General features: G+C 39.8%; 1 protein-coding gene and 1 long non-coding RNA gene across 3 annotated transcripts in view; one reads left to right on the top strand and one right to left on the bottom strand.

The window, feature by feature from the left end:
- GLOD4 (glyoxalase domain containing 4) overlaps window positions 1-10205 on the top strand; it is a 21165-nt gene extending 10960 nt beyond the window's left edge. For both annotated transcript variants that reach the window (XM_038548435.1, XM_038548436.1), the window contains 5 exons: window positions 2416-2552; window positions 3330-3416; window positions 3688-3801; window positions 3891-3977; window positions 9939-10205. In XM_038548435.1, coding sequence (XP_038404363.1) covers window positions 2416-2552; window positions 3330-3416; window positions 3688-3801; window positions 3891-3977; window positions 9939-10004 — 491 coding nt within the window. In that variant the 3' untranslated portion in view covers window positions 10005-10205. The remainder of the gene's footprint in view (window positions 1-2415; window positions 2553-3329; window positions 3417-3687; window positions 3802-3890; window positions 3978-9938) is intronic.
- The window catches only part of LOC111097454, a 22478-nt gene extending 8558 nt beyond the window's left edge, over window positions 1-13920 (bottom strand). The window contains exons 1-2 of the long non-coding RNA XR_005364749.1: window positions 13534-13920; window positions 5687-5784 (exon numbers count right to left, since the gene is read on the bottom strand). This is a non-coding gene — a long non-coding RNA (uncharacterized LOC111097454). The remainder of the gene's footprint in view (window positions 1-5686; window positions 5785-13533) is intronic.
- Between the last annotated feature and the right edge of the window lie 254 nt (window positions 13921-14174).

Here is a 14174-nt window from a genome sequence, read left to right on the forward strand (position 1 = left end):
CCTGTAGGCTAACTGACGTGGGGAAAGAAACTTTGCATAACATGTTTCATTTACCACAGAAGCATACTCATTATATGTGTATTTCCTGCATGTTCTGCTATCTGCTCTGCTGAAAGAAAAACAACAGCAGAAAACACTAGTGAATAATAAAGGCGGTTCTGCCTGCATTTCAGTCTATGAGCACACTTCGCTAAATGGACCTGAAATGGGAGACATATATTCTCTTTCTTTCACTGGTCTGTGTCAGTGCCCAAATGCCCCTTGTACTGAGTCTTACTGTGTGTATAATGCTACTTGCTTTTTATCTGGAACTCAACAAAGGAAAGAATGAGCTGTTCCAGTGCGGGAGATTAGACTGGTGCTGTAGGACTTATTGCCAGATGGTATTTCTGTACTTCACCGGTGATGTAAGGGATTTTTATGATTATTTTTATTGATGGATGATTCTTGCATATAAAGCAAAAATTAAACTTTAAGCTTAACTCCTGCCACTAACTCCACTGTGCATTTTTCCCCTAGTTTTAATGATGTTTTAATACATAAAATAATGGAGAGCCTCACAATCCTAAGATTTTTTTTTTCCTTTGGAATGATAATGCTTTTAGGAAATTAATTTCTGACTGGTAATAAAGTCAAATCTATTGGCCTGGTTGGTGTCCAGTCTTCCCTTGAATAACTGGGTCCTGGGCAGTCTCACCCACTTGTTGCCATTCCTGTTCTTCATCTGTCAGGGACCCAGTTGGCTGGAATTTGTTCATATCTTAGTGAACAGGGAAAACTAACAGTCTGCCAGGCAGAGGCACCTGTTAGAAACAATTTGCTTTCATCATTGTATTGCTGTTCTAGCAAATGGGGCTGAGGCAGTGAAAACCAAAGAAAAATGTACTGAATTTATCATAGAGCAGCTCTTCAGAAGATCACCTTACAATATAAAAATTTTCAATAATGTTAAATGTTCTAGTGTAACTTTTATCTTTTTTGCAAAAAATAGATTTTTTTCCTAGATAGGTAAGTAAAGAAAAAGGAAGAAAACAGTACCCACATAGCCAGATAATCACTGTTAACATTTTAGAGTGTATCTTTCCAATCATTTATGGAAAGAAATTTATGTATATATCTATCATATGCTCCATTGTAGCGATTCCATTGTATTACATGGTGGGAAGGTTAAATAGTTGTCTGTTGTTGGATATTTATGTTATCCCTAGGGTTTCATTTTTATGAGCAACACCATAAAGAATGCTTTGTGCTGAAAGCCCTTCATACATCTACATTAGTTCTTTAATTGGTGCTAATAGGATTGCTCTTTGAAGAGCAGTTTACATTTTTTAGGTTTTGGGTATGTTCTGTCAAATTGTTGCCTAGAAATGTATTAATTTACACTCTGCCAGTATTATATGAATGTGATTTTTTTCTGCTGCCTTATCACAGTTAATACTTTCAAAATTATTTGCCAATGAGATAACAAAATTTTTGTTTTAATTCTGATTTCTTTATTTGTGAGGTTGAATGTTTTTGTATGTTCATTGACCATTCCAGTTCATTCTTTTTTTTTTTTTTTTTAAGATTTTATTTATTCATTCATGTGAGAGAGAGAGAGAGGCAGAGACACAGGTAGAGGGAGAAGCAGGCTCCATGCAGGGAGCCTGATGTGGGACTCGATCCCGGGTCTTGATCCTGGGTCTCCAGGATCACACCCTGGCGGAAGGCAGAGGCACAACTGCCAAGCCACCCGGGGGGCCCTCCAGTTCATTCTTTTGTGGATTAATGCTTTGTGCTTTTTACCTATTTTTCTAGGATGTTCATCTTTTTCTTAGTAATGTTTAAAGATGATTTAAATATTAAGGGCTTTTTGTCATATGTGTTGCAAAAATGCTTACTACTTTATCATTTACTCTTGGATGGTAATTTAAAAAGAAAATCTTTCTCCATCCCAAAATTGCAGCAATAATGACCTGGTTTTAGTATTTTCATGGTTTCATTCTTGAAATTTCATTCTTGAGCAGCCCCCATGGCTCAGAGGTTTAGCATCGCCTTCGGCCCAGGGCATGATCCTGGAGACCTGGGATCGAGTCCCGCGTCAGGCTCCCTTCATGGAGCCTGCTTCTCCGTCTGCCTGTGTCTCTGCCTCTTTCTCTCTGTCTCTTACGAATAAACAAATAAAATCTTTAAAAAATTTTTCATTCTTTAACCTACCAGAACTATATTTTGCCATTTAAAGGTATAATTTTTTCTCAGTAAATGGCAAGCCAGTTATCTTTGTGCCACTTATTGAATAATGTGCCCTTTCATACTGACTTAAAATCCTTTTCTTATCATAAACTAAATTCTTGTATATACTCGAGCCTGATACAGTCTTTCTATTCTGTTCCATTGCACTGATTTGTCTGTTCCTACCGTTCTATCACTCTCCAGATCCTGTATTAAAAGTAACTCTAGCAGTGTCTGATCTTCAGAAGTCCTTGAACTACTGGTCTAATCTACTGGGAATGAAAATATATGAAAAAGATGAAGAGAAGCAAAGGGTTTTGCTGGGCTATGCTGATAACCAAGTGAGTGATCTTGGAGAGAAGTAATCTGTTACCTTGAGTTTGCTTTATAAATGAGGTTAACATGAAGGTTATTTGCAGAGTTTTTTCCACAATGGTTCAATAATTACACAGATAAACAGAAAGAAGAAAATAAAAATTGCTGATAACCTCATCACCCTGATAACTACCTTTGTTTATACTTGGGGATATATCCTTTCAGAAGTGGAACTGCTGAGTCAGCAGAGATGGAGACAAGATTTAATATTGTAACAATGTTCTATTTTCGTCTTTTTAAAAAATAACCTAGCATTTGAACATGATTTAGTCCTTGTACTCTGACCTAGCAGATCTACTTCTAGGAATTTCACAGATATACTCACCATTCATGTGAGCAAGGAAATGTGTACAAGGTTATCTGTTGCATTATAATAGCAAAAGATAAGAAATAACCTCAATGTCCTCCTCTGCATTAGAGGAATAGTTCAATAATTTATGGTTAATCCATAGAATGGATTACTGTGCAGCTATCCAAAAGGAAGCACATCTTTATGTGCTGATGGAGTAACATTGGATAAAAACAAGGGACAGAATAGTGCGTAAATTATGCTACTGTTTGGATGGAAAAAAAAGATCTATGCATGCCACTTGCCTAGGAGGGAGGACACACAGGAAGCCTCTGGCAGAGAATAGAAGGGAGAGTTAGTTTTTACTTTATTCCTTAGTACCGTTTGGATTTTTTTTTTTTTAACCACATAACCTGTCCCCCCAAAAGAGACCCACTTTCTTATTTCTTTTCAGTGTAAGCTGGAGCTACAGGGTATTAAGGGTACAATTGATCATGCAGCAGCTTTTGGAAGAATTGCCTTTTCTTGCCCCCAAAAAGAGGTAATGTGTGTTCCTGAATCTTTTATGTAAGCTCTGGGACTAGCTAGTTGAACCAGCTAAGAACCTCATCCTCCCTTTAGGTTTGTTCTGATTGTGGCTTTGGTATCAAGTTCAACAGTTGTCTCAAGAGTAGCTGAGATAATAAAATCAAACAAATGGTGCCTGGGTTCTCTCTGATTAATCTGATACTCCCCCCCTAGGGCTGATGAGAACCACAGTGTGGGAGTGCTTTGTGACCCCTTGCTCACTTTGCCTCTTTGTTTTTCTCTAGTTACCAGACTTAGAAGACTTGATGAAAAGGGAAAACCAGAAGATTCTGACTCCCCTGGTGAGTCTGGATACCCCAGGGAAAGCAACAGTACAAGTGATCATTCTGGCTGACCCTGTAAGTATTACCCAGGAAAGGGATGGGCTGCCCCAGGGGTTTTTTCAAGGTGTCTCTTTGCCAAGCTTCTTTTCTCTTTGTTGATGTAGGATGGACATGAAATTTGCTTTGTAGGGGATGAAGCATTTCGAGAACTTTCTAAGATGGATCCAGAGGGAAGCAGATTGTTGGATGATGTGAGTCTCATTTCTGACTTTGTATCCCCATAGGCCCACAGGGGGTAGTGTTAAGTGTGTGGGGAAAGTGCTAAAGCAACAGGGTCCAGTGCTATGTTCTATTGTTGATAAGGTGACTTTTGAGTCAAGAATGTGTCTTCATTGCACCTATATGACTCTCCCTCCCTCTTTTTAAGCTTTTATTTATAGATACCCTCTATATACCCAACATGGGGCTCAGAGCCACAACCCTGAGATCAAGAGTCACATGCTCTACTGACTAAGCCAGCCAGGTGCCCCTAAAACATTTCATTTTTTTAAAACTAATCTACACCCAGTGTGGGGCTCGAACTCACTTCCCCAACAGCAAGAGTTGAGCACTTTACCAACTGAGCCAGTCAGGTGCTCTAGCACCCATCTGACTCTTAGCTGGGTACAGCATTTGTGCCTTTAAACTTGTTCACGCTCCCTGGGGAACCACTCCTGCTCTGTGCATCATGGTTCTGCTCAGTAAGGGGAAAGGCCTGGATACCCTCCCTTGCTCCTTTAGTTCTTTTGGTCCTCTTGTTTCCAGTCCACAGTGGCAGAATTCCCTTCTTCTCTAATGAAGTGTTCTTGCTAGCATTCAAACAAGCTTTCATGTCTCCCATCTTTTAAAAATCTTTTGCCCCATATCCCTTCTCCATATTCCTTTAAAAAATCTGCTTATACTGTATTTCTTCTTCTTACCTTCCATTCATATTTCATTGTGTTCTGCGCTGGCTTCCTTCACTCAGGGAAATGCTCCTGTTGATGTCATCAGTGACTTCCATCTTGCCATGTCCAGCAACTACTTTTCTTTCTTTTTTAAGATTTTAATTATATATGAGAGACACACACAGAGAGAGAGGCAGAGACATAGGCAGAGGGAGAAGCAGGCTCCATGCAGGGAGCCTGATGTGGGACTTGATCCCGAGACCAGGATCATGCCCTGGGCCGAAGGCAGACACTCAACCACTGAGCCACCCAGGCATCCCCAGCAACTACTTTTTTATCCTCATCAAACTCAGTCTTTTCTCAGCATCCAAAGCCACTGTTGTATTCCAGCTTCTAGTACATACCTGGTGTGTAGTAGAAACTTAGTGAATGCTCTGTTGATGATTAAAGAAATGAATCAATCTGTCCTAGTTCTTCACTTATTACTTGTATGATTAACTGTAAGAACTCTGAACTTCAGTTTGGGGGGTATTTTTGTCTTGTTTTAAGTAATCCTTATGCCCAACATGGGGCTTGAACTTACGACCCCAAAGTCAAGAGTTACATGTTCTACCAACTGACCCAACCAGGTGCCTTTATTTTATTTATTTATTTTTTAAGATTTGTATTTATTTATTCGTGAGAGAGGCAGGCTCTATGCAGGGAGCCTGATGCGGAACTCGATCCTAGGACTCCAGGATCACACCCTGGGCCGAAGACCAGCAATTAACCACTGAGCCACCCAGGCATCCCAACCAGGTGCCTTTATTTATTTATTTATTTATTTTGAAGATTTATTTATTTATTTATGATAGACAGAGAGAGAGAGAGACAGAGACACAGGAGGAGGGAGAAGCAGGCTCCATGCCGGGAGCCTGACGCGGGACTCGATCCGGGGACTCCAGGATCGCGCCCTGGGCCAAAGGCAGGCGCCAAACCACTGAGCCACCCAGGGATCCCCCCAACCAGGTGCCTTTAAACTTCAATTTTCTTACCTGAAAACTTGAGAAAATAGGATCATATACCTCATAGGATGGTTGTATGATGTATAGAGTGTGGCAAACTGCTGACATCATAACAGACATTTGATTAACTAAAGTAGGAAACAGAAAATAAAGTGTTAATAAATTTTATCATAAAATAGAATCTCAGACAACCTCTCAGTTGGCACATTTGTTAGACTTTTTCCTTCCTGCTTTTTCATTATCACTGACCAGTTTCTTCCTTCAAGCTCTTTTCTCCTTTGGTCTTAGAGATCATGCCATCTTCATATCTCTCTGACAGCTTCTCCTCAGACACAAGCACCTTTTTCTGTCTCATTCCAAAACAATTTCCCCCACAGCCTCACTCCAGCTATCTTTTATTCTCCACATTTTTCCTCTTCTCTGAGTAGAAGTTACCTATGACTGATTATCTCTCCTCTGAACTGCAACCATCATCCATTGTCTGACTTCCTAATTTCTAGTTCGTACTCCTTCCTATGCTCCAAATAAGTAGTTTTTGTTGTTATTGAGGTAAAATATACATGGAATATAAATGAACAGAAATTTAGTGTTCCCTTTGATGAGTTTTGACAGTTAAATATTCTCATACAACTGCAGTTCAAAAATAGAGCATTTTCATCATTGTAGAAAGTTCTCCCATGCCCATTTCCAGCAATCCCACCCCTGCCTCCCAGAGGCAAGTACTGTACTGATTTGTCACATTATTTATGAGAAACTGCCAAACAGTTGTCCAAAATGATTGAACCACTTTACATTTCTGTCAGCCATGTATATGTCTGTCTCAGAGTTCCAGCTGTTCCACATCCTCATCAGCATTTGTATTTTTCTGGGTTTTTGTTTTAGCTATCCTAGAACATGTAAATGGTTTCTCATTGTAGTTTCAATTTTCATTTCCCTGATACTACTGATATTTAGCATTTTTGAGTATGCTTATTAACCGTTGGCATAACTTCCTTTGTGATTTATATGTTGAAGTCTTTTGTCCATTTCTTTCCATAGATTTTATTTTCAACATATAGCAATTAAAAATTCTAGAAATACACAAGCACAACAAATCTCTATGTGACTATAACTAATCAACACTGCCAAAATTTTTTATTATTCCTTACCACCTGACTTCTTATTTTATTTTTTTTGCTAGGGAATTCTAAGGCAAATCTTTTCACTGCATTATTTCAACCCTAAATACTTAAGTATTTTATACATTTTAATTTTTTTTAAGATTTTATTTATTGGGCAGCCCTGGTGGCTCAGCAGTTTAGCGCCGCCTTCAGCCCAGGGTATGATCCTGGAGACCCAGGATCAAGTCCCATGTCCGGCTCCCTGCATGGAGCTTGCTTCTCCCTCTGCCTGTGTCTCTGCCTCTCTCTCTCTCTCTCTCTCTCTCTCTCTCTCATGCATAAATAAATAAGAGAGAGCACGCAAGTGAGAGCATGAACCAGGGGAGGAGGGGCAGAGGGAGAGGGAGAAACAGAATCCCTGCTGAGAAGAGAGCCCAACATAGGGCTTGCAGGGCTCAATCCTAGGACCCTGAAATCATGATCTGAGCTGAAGGCAGCCACTTGACCAATGCTGAGCCACCCAGATGCCCCAGTATTTTATACATTTTTAAATTATTTAAAAGAAATAAAAATCAAGGAATTTCTTATGTGCCATATTGATATTATCACACTTAAAAAAATCACCAGTGTATCCTTAATGTTACTTAAAATCCAGTTTTGTTTTTTTTTTAAGATTTTACTTATTTATTCATAGACACAGAGAGAGAGAGAGGCAGAGACACAGACAGAGGGAGAAGCAGGCTCCATGCAGGGAGCCCGATGTGGGACTCAATCCCGGGTCTCCAGGATCATACCCCAGGATGCAGCCGGCGCCAAACTGCTGTGCCACTGGGGCTGCCCTTAAAATCCAGTTTTTATTTAAATTTCCCTGATTAAAAAAAAATTTCCCTGATTATCTAAAAATGATTAATAGTTGGTTTTCCCTATGTATTTTTAAATTAGCTTTAATATAATTGGGCTGTATCAATACAGAACAATTTATATGATCCATTGAGTTTCATGACAAACTAGTTGGAAGACACACCTCGGATCTATTTTACATTTTAGCCACTCTAGTCTGTAATCTCTAAGTATGAATGTATTTTCACACTCTCATACTATGTGTCTTTGCTCACATGATTTTATCCTCCTGGAATATCCCTTATATAAATATTTGCTTATTTTTAAGTCCCATTCAAATCCATTTTATAAAAAACATTTGGTTATTTATCTTGTTGATTGATTAGAATTCTGGATGTGAGTCATTTGTTAAATATCTACAAATGCAAGTACTTTTCCCAGTCTGTGGCTTGCTAATTTATTTTCTTACCCAGAGTCTTTTGAAGAGCAGAAAAAAGTTTAAGTTCAATTTATCAACTTCTTTTATGTTTAGTGGTTTCTCTGTCCACTAGTGTTTAAGCAAATGAAACCTCTTCACCTAGATAAACCCTGGGCTGAATTTCAAAAGGTAGAGCAATTTAATGTAACATTTTTATTTATCATAAGGAAGACTGCTGTGAACATTCTTGAGTAAATCTTATAAGCATGTTTCATTTCTCTTTGGTAAATACCTAGGAGTAGAACTGCTTTAACTTTTAACATTTACTCTGCTTTTGATTATGGAATAATTTTGGGTTTACAAAGCAATTTTTGAACATTGTTTCTCCTCACCCCATTTAGTCACCAAGAAGTGTGAGTTCTACCTCTGAAATCTCTTCTCTCTGTACTTTCCTTTGGAAAGGGCCCTCATCATCACCTGTCATAGTGCAGAAAACTCCTCTCACCCTGCAGCCATCTCTCCTGCCAACATCAGCTTTCTGAAGCACAGATCCAGTCATTTCAAAAACTGTTTATCTTCTCAGGCCTCCTCTTGTCTCCAAGATACATTCTAAACTCTGACAGAGCATGGGACCTGCCTGGCCCTTCCTGCTCTTTGATATTCTGTGCTGCCCTCCTTCCTCCTTCCTATTCCAGGCTCAGTGAGCCATATGTATTAACCAAGATCTGTCTTCTTGCCTCCACCTAAAGGTCTCTTTCCTTCCTTCTTTATTTAGCTCATCCTTTAAGACTCAGAAGCTTTCTTGGACTCTCTGCACCAGTGTTTGTTGTTCCCTTCATTTTTTATGGCTCCTTAGAGACAGAAACTTCTGCAGCATTGTTGGTTTTCTCTTATTTTGCATACTTTGATTTTCAGAACTATTTTTATTTTCATCAAAATAGAAAGTCTGTACTGAGATTTGATATAAATGCAGTGCAACAGTGTCTTGTCCCATCTCTGAGTCCCACTGCCTGGGGCAGCTGCTTTCACCTTCACTGCTTCTAAATAAAAAATATGTATACTTTTCTTTGTTTCAGTGGCAGGCACCATCTTTGCGCTTCCTTCTGAGGCAAATGAGTCTTTTTACACCACTTCTCCAATTAGTTACTTGTTTCCTTTCTGTCTGATAGCACTTTGTTCACGATTCTGTTAAAGCAGATGCCCTAGGAGACACACATGCCTGTGTGTACCTCATGCAAAATAGTTGTCTCCTTATCTGAGTCCTCAGCTATTCTATGTGCTCCTCAAAGCCTCAGACTATGTCTCTGCCACCACCCTGAACCCAACGTAATACCTAGCTCAAATGAGAGCTGGTATTTTTAAAGGCATTTCTGCACTTGCTTTTTGACTCCATAAATGACTGTATATCCTTACCAAAGGATTTAAATTTTTTTTTTTTTTTTTTTTTTGGATTTAAAGATTTTATTTGAGAGTGAGAGCATGAGCTAGAGGGAGTGGAAGAAAGAATCTGAAGCCGACTCTGTGTTGAGCATAGAGCCTGATGCGTGGCTCAGTCACACGATCCGGAGATCATGACCTGAACTGAATCCAAGAGTCAGATGCTCAATCAACTGAGCCACCCAGGCACCCCCTGAATGAACACTTTTTAATTGTTAATGACTGTAGATAGTACAAAACTGTGTATTTTATTTTAGAGACTTTTTAAAAAAAGATTTTGTTTATTCATGACAGACACAGAGAGAGAGAGAGACGGGCAGAGACACAGGCAGAGGGAGAAGCAGGCTCCATGCAGGGAGCCTGACATGGGACTCGATCCCGGGTCTCCAGGATCATACCCTGGGCTGAAGGCAGCACTACACTGCTGGGCCACCGGGGCTGCCCTGTTTTAGAGACTTAACTATATATTCCAATTCTCTTTCTGTAGGCAATGGCGGCAGATAAAAGTGACGAATGGTTCACTAAACAAAATAAATCCAAGGCTTCGGGATAACAGAAGACATGATGTGGAACAGCATTTGTGATTCCTGTGTAGCACCTGCAAGCCCTGATGTGTCTGTGCATGATAAATGTTCTCACAACTTGGTTGTTTCCTGTATAGGCAAGGGGGGTGTGGTGGTAAAGATCTGTGTGTTATACTCTTTGAAAGCTCTAAGATAAATTTTAGAAATAAAATCCTATTATTATCAGTCCAGTTAGAGGAGAATTCTTGCTGTAATCTGCACTGTCGCTGGAATGGCACATTCTATATATAACTCTAGTAGATTAGTCATAAAATATTTTTTAGCTTGGGCAATTATGTGGAGCATTACCTTTGGTTGGAGATGAAGGGAATTTTAATAAGCTTAGAGCAGGAATACTTCCAGCTCCATGATAGTATGCTAATCTAATGCCTTCCCCTGGCAGGCCTTGACATTGAAAAATGTTAAAGAAATTTTGTACCTTGAATCAAAAAGATTTGACTAGCAACCCACATATTCCTTACTTTAAAATTTTGAGCAGCTAGAGAAAGCAGATGGAAGGATCTAATGTGTTGTTGCTACATGCCTGCCTTCATGCTACTTTATATAATTTTTTTAAATCCTCATGAAAATTCCCATTTCTTTTTGAGATTTTATTTATTCATTCATGACAGATACAGAGAGAGAGAGGCACAGACACAGGCAGATGGAGAAGCAGGCTCTATGTAGGGAGCCCGAAGTGGGACTCGGTCCCAGGACTCCAGGATCACGCCCTGAGCTGAAGGTGGGCACCCAACCGCTGGGCCACCCAGGCATCCCGAGAGAATTTTCATTTCTTAAATATGGATTAGATTATTTCTGCAGCCTGAAAAAAATTTTTTTAATGATTTTTTGTAGTTTTCTAATTAGTTCCACAGAACAAATTTCAGTCATTGAAATTATTAGTCAACAATTACATTGGCCATATTTATTATAAATGTTTTTTGAAAGTATACTTCTGAAATCAAGTTGTTACACCAGCCTCTACTCTTAAAGGTTTTTTTTTTTTTTTTTAATTTATGATAGTCACACAGAGAGAGAGAGAAAGAGAGAGAGGCAGAGACATAGGCAGAGGGAGAAGCAGGCTCCATGCACCAGGAGCCCGATGTGGGATTCAATCCCAGGTCTCCAGGATCGCGCCCGGGGCCAAAGGCAGGCGCTAAACCGCTGCGCCACCCAGGGATCCCTTTAAGGTATTTTTAAAATGGTTGTGGCTCAGTTTGTTAAGGATCTGCCCCTTCAGCTCAGGTCATGATTCCAGGGTCCTGGGATCGAGCCCCACATTGGGTTCCCTGCTCGGTGAGTAGCCTGCTTCCCCCTCTCCATCTACTGTTCCCCCTGCTTGTACTTGCTCTCTGTCAAAAAAAATAAAATCTTTAAAAAATAAATAAAATGATAACATAAAATATCGTGGCCAGGTTCAAATTTTAGGGAAGAAACTAAGACTGAAAAGGATTGACACAGAGGTTACCAGTTCCAGAATAATATAAATATGAAATTATCTGTGATGTTCTCCTTTGTTGGCAGGAAATTTCAGGGTTTCAGCTCACCTTCTCATAGGGTTATCTTACCTTCACCGAGAGAAAAAAATCCTTTTGCAGCTCCGTGCACTTTTCATTCAACTTAAATTCTCTGTCTTAGGGAAACAGTCATGAGTTCAAAGCAAACCAAATTATATATGTTCCTTCTCTAGACTATTAGTTCACTTTTTCCTATACATGGGGAAATTATTGTATGGATTTTGAGTAACAAACTTCTGTATGTTTCTTTAGACCATGATGTGTTAATTTTCAGATTTCCTATTAAATTATTAAGTAATTCTTTTTTTTAATTAATTAATTTATTTATGATAGTCACACACAGAGAGAGAGAGAGAGAGGCAGAGACACAGGCAGAGGGAGAAGCAGGCTCCATGCACCAGGAGCCCGACGTGGGATTTGATCTCAGGTCTCCAGGATCGCGCCCTGGGCCAAAGGCAGGCGCCAAAACCGCTGCGCCACCCAGGGATCCCTTATTAAGTAATTCTTGATGTTTATTTCCTTTTTTTTTTTTAATTTTGTCTCCTCTCCACTCCTCAAGGTCAATCTTTTTTTTTTTTTATTTTTTTAAATCTTGTTTTTTAAAGATTTTTATTTTTTTAAAAAATTTTATTTATTTATTCATGAGAGACACAGAGAGAGAGGCAGAGACACAGGCAGAGGGAGAAGCAGGCTCCATGCAGGGAGCCCAATGTGGGACTCGATCCCGGGTCTCCAGGATCACACCCTGGACTGAAGGCGGTGTCAAACCACCAGGCCCTGGGGCTGCCCTTGATGTTTATTTCCAGTAACACTGTTCTTGTGCAAAGAAACTCTGCTTTTCCCAGCATATTTGGCTGCTGTCATAGGCCTTCTGAGTTTGTCTTAGTAAAATAAATGGTTTATGTTAAGTACTGAATGACTAAATACATACTAGATTTCTTTTTATCTACTTGTGTATTAGCATACCAGAACTTTTCTCTCTTAAATTACAGCTATGCATGATGGAAGTTAATGCTGTTTATCTACCTGGGACATTTTGACTTGATGATACAAGCCCCCTTTTGTCTCACTGCCAACCATTTTTCTTTTGTATTCTTTTATAATGTGTTCATCCTACAACCATTTAGTGTACAATTTTGGCATTTTATTTATGTATGTATGTATGTATTTATTTATTTATTTAATTTTTTTGAAGATTTTATTTATTCATGAGAGACACACAGAGAGAGAGAGAGGCAGAGATACAGGCAGAGGGAGAAGAAGGCTCCATGCAAGGAGCCCAATGTGGGACTTGATCCTGGGTCTCCAGGATCACACCCTGGGCTGCAGGTGGCGCTAAACCGCTGCGCCGCCGGGGCTGCCCCAATTTTGGCATTTTATCAAGGAATGCAAAAGTTTACCTCTGCATAGTCTAGCTAGTGATTTTACTTATTTGTATTTATTTTTTTTAAGAGGGAGGGAGTGGCAGAATCTCTTTTTTTTTTTTTTTTTTAGATAGAATCTTAAGTAGGCTCTATACTCAGCGACATTGAGCTCAACATGGGGCTCGATCTCACAACCCTGAGATCATGACCTGAGCTGCAATCAGGAGTCGCACACTCTCACAACCCTGAGATCATGACCTGAGCTGCAATCAGGAGTCGCACACTTAACCAACTGAGCCATGTGCCCCTGGTGTAGCTAGTGATTTTAAACCACAGATATGATTACTTTTCCACCTCTGAGAATGGTATGGTCCATTAGAAAAGAAGAATATAAAATAGTTTTGCCCAAGCTGGCTTTTTACACTTGATCTTAGCCAAAAGGCCTAGAAACAATCCAAGCTGGCTTTTTAAAACAGATAAAGTTGGAAAGTTCTTTGGCTTCTCCAACGTTGTATTTTCAGAGCATTCATTTTGGTATTTTGCCTTGAGGGGTTGAGTTCTAGCATATTAAGTTTAAATTCAGATTTCCCTTGGGTTTAAATACAGAAAGAATGGCTATGTTGCAAGAGCTCCCTTACCTTAGTCTGAGGAGTTAGTATGAAATCCATATTTGCTTGACCTCTTGGTAAAATTAGCAAGGCTGTGGACATTCACAGCTCCCTTACGTGACTTTCTGCCCATCTCACATGTCACATGCAGTTGCCATTGTGATTTAGCAGAATTTTTAGGGGGGTTTCAATATGTCCACTGAAATTTATGGTGAGAGTTTTTTCTTTTTTAAATATTTTATTTATTCATGAGAGACACGGCGGGGGGCGGGCGGCAGAGACATAGGCAAAGGGAGAAGCAGGCGCCCTGCAGGGACCCTGATGCGGGACTCGATCCCAAGACTGTGGGATCACGCCCTGAGCCAAAGGCAGACATTCAACTGCTGATCCACCATGGGAAGTTTCAGTTTGAGCTAAGACTTCTTACCTTTCCCTTGGGAAGTCCATAGGAAATTTACTCTGGCCTTAATAATTAACCAAAAAGTACTCTTTTTTTAAAGATTTTATTTAATTTTAGAGAGAGTTGGGACACCTAGGTGGCTCAGCGGTTGAGCATTTACCTTTGGCTCAGGGCGTGATCCTGGTCCCGGGGTCAAGTCCCACATCAGGCTCCCCGCATAGAGCCTGCTTCTCCTTCTGTCTGTATTTCTGCCTCTCTCTGTGTCTCTCAT

Source organism: Canis lupus, chromosome 9, assembly GCF_011100685.1.
Source record: "Canis lupus familiaris isolate Mischka breed German Shepherd chromosome 9, alternate assembly UU_Cfam_GSD_1.0, whole genome shotgun sequence".
Lineage (NCBI taxonomy): Eukaryota > Metazoa > Chordata > Mammalia > Carnivora > Canidae > Canis > Canis lupus.